The following is a 2,078-nucleotide window of genomic DNA, read 5'->3' as shown; positions in this document are numbered from 1 at the left end:
GCTCCCCCCTGAGTTATCCCCCACAGTCCCCTGGCACCCCAAAGAGAGCCCTGATCCCCCCTGTGCTGTGTTGTCCCCACAGCCCCTATGACCCAAGTTGGGGGGCTGTTCCCCTCTGTGTTGTCCCCGCAGCCCTCCCTGTGCCCCAAGGGAGGCTCTGGTGACCCTTTTTGCTGTCCCCACAGCCCCCATGCCCCAAGGGGTCCCCTGGTCACCCCTGAGTTGTCCCCAAGACCCTCCCCATGCCCCAAGGGAGCCCCAAATCACCCCTGCCTTGTCCCCCACAGTCCCCTGGCACCCCAAGAAGAAGAACCCCTGGTCACCGTTGTGTTGTCCCCACAGCCCCCCTGCCCCAAGGGGTCCCCTGGTCCCCCCTGAGTTGTCCCCCACAGTTCCCTGGCACCCCAAAGAGGGCCCTGGTCACCCCTGTGTTGTCCCCAGCGTCCCCTGGCACCCCAAGAAGAAGGACCCCTGTTCTCCCCTGTGTTGTCCCCACAGCCCCCATGCCCCAAGGGGTCCCCTGATCACCCCTGTGTTGTCCCCAAGACCCTCCCCATGTCCCAGGGGAGCCCCCAGTCACCCCTGCCTTGTCCCCAGAGTCCCTTGGCACCCCAGGAAGGGCTCTGGTTACCCTTGTGTTGTCCCCAGAGTCCCCTGGCACCCCAAAGAGGTCCCTGGTCACCCCTGTGTTGTCCCCACAGCCCCCATGCCCCAAGGGGTCCCCTGGTCACCCCTGCTTTGTCCGTCACAGCTCACTGGCACCCCAAAGAGGGCCCTGGTCACCCCTGTGTTGTCCCCAGAGCCCCCATGCCCCAAGGGGTCCCTGGTGACTCCTGCTTTGTCCCCACAGTCCCTTGGCACCCCAAGAAGAAGGACTCCTCTTCACCCTTGTGTTGTCCCCTGGCACCCCAAAGAGGGCCCTGGTCCCCCCTGTGTTGTCCCCACAGCCCCTATGCCCCAAGTTGGGGGGCTGTTCCCCTTTGTGTTGTCCCCGCAGCCCTCCCTGTGCCCCAGGGGAGGCTCTGGTGACCCTTTTTGCTGTCCCCACAGCCCCCCGGCGCCACAAGGACTCCCCTGGCACCAAGAAACGGGTGAGCAGAAGCCGGCAGCCTCCTGGCCCCACTCCTCCCCGTGCCATCCGGCGGGATGGGGCCGACCGGGACTCCCCACCGTGCCAGGTGACACCGGACACTTCCAGCCCTGTCCCGGTGACACCGGTGCCAGTTACGGGGTCCCTGGGGGGTGATGCCAACATTGGGCAACACACCACAGCCGGGCAGGGGGCAACGGTGCCACAGCAGGAGGGCAACGAGTCTGGGGGGCACCTGCTGGGCACGGCGACGGGGTGGGTGTCCTCCACAGACAGCGAGGACGATGACCTGACCCGACTGAGGGACGTGCTGGTGGCTGGGGACGAGCCCCCAAGCCCTGTGGACCACCAGGTGGGTGCTCAGGGGAGGGGGTACCCCAGTGCCCACCCGGGTGCTGTGGTTTCCCCCCCTAAAGCATCATCATCCCCTTGATTTGTCGCCCAGGTCGGTTGCCCACGGGCAGATCCGCTTGCCAACAGCCTGGAATCACCAGTCCAGGAGAAGAGGTAAGGATGGAACCCCCAACTTAGGGCACGGGGACATTTTGGGGTGCCCTCCCCGTGCCCTCACCCACCCCTGTGGCAGGGAGCAGAGCCAGGCAGCCACGCAGCACCCCGACCTGTCGCGGGTCCACGTGGACAACAACAATCCCTGGAAATCCCTGGAGGAGGACACGGAGCTTTCCAAGGATAACAGGTAGCCATGCCAGCCATGCCCTGGATAGGGGGGGTCTGCACGGTGCCCCCTCCCCACTCCATGCCACCTTTTTTTGCCCCCCCAGGGGTTTCCTGGCCCGTCACACCGTGACATCCCGATTCCTCCCCACCATCCACCCCGGGGAACCCGTCTTCTGCGCCCACCCGGCCCCGGTGCCCACCCTGGACACCCGCGGGCTGAAGCCTCAGAGCGTCTTGGAGGGGTTTTTCTTCTGGTGAGAGCTGGGCACGGGGGTGACGGGGGCACGGGGGTGACAAGGAGGGGACAAGG

The 2,078-nt window shown here is 66.0% G+C and overlaps 1 protein-coding gene across 1 annotated transcript in view; it reads left to right on the top strand.

Moving 5' to 3' along the window:
* LOC106898512 (SMC5-SMC6 complex localization factor protein 2-like) overlaps nucleotides 1-2,078 on the top strand; it is a 16,690-nt gene that overhangs the window by 7,655 nt on the left and 6,957 nt on the right. Inside the window, exons 5-8 of the mRNA XM_014959804.1 lie at nucleotides 998-1,442; nucleotides 1,536-1,597; nucleotides 1,677-1,787; nucleotides 1,873-2,022. Of these exons, the coding sequence (XP_014815290.1) occupies nucleotides 998-1,442; nucleotides 1,536-1,597; nucleotides 1,677-1,787; nucleotides 1,873-2,022 (768 nt within the window). The remainder of the gene's footprint in view (nucleotides 1-997; nucleotides 1,443-1,535; nucleotides 1,598-1,676; nucleotides 1,788-1,872; nucleotides 2,023-2,078) is intronic.

This window comes from Calidris pugnax, unplaced genomic scaffold (genome assembly GCF_001431845.1).
Source record: "Calidris pugnax isolate Ruff unplaced genomic scaffold, ASM143184v1 scaffold457, whole genome shotgun sequence".
Classification (NCBI taxonomy): domain Eukaryota; kingdom Metazoa; phylum Chordata; class Aves; order Charadriiformes; family Scolopacidae; genus Calidris; species Calidris pugnax.
This window is presented reverse-complemented; position numbering and strand designations above follow the sequence as displayed.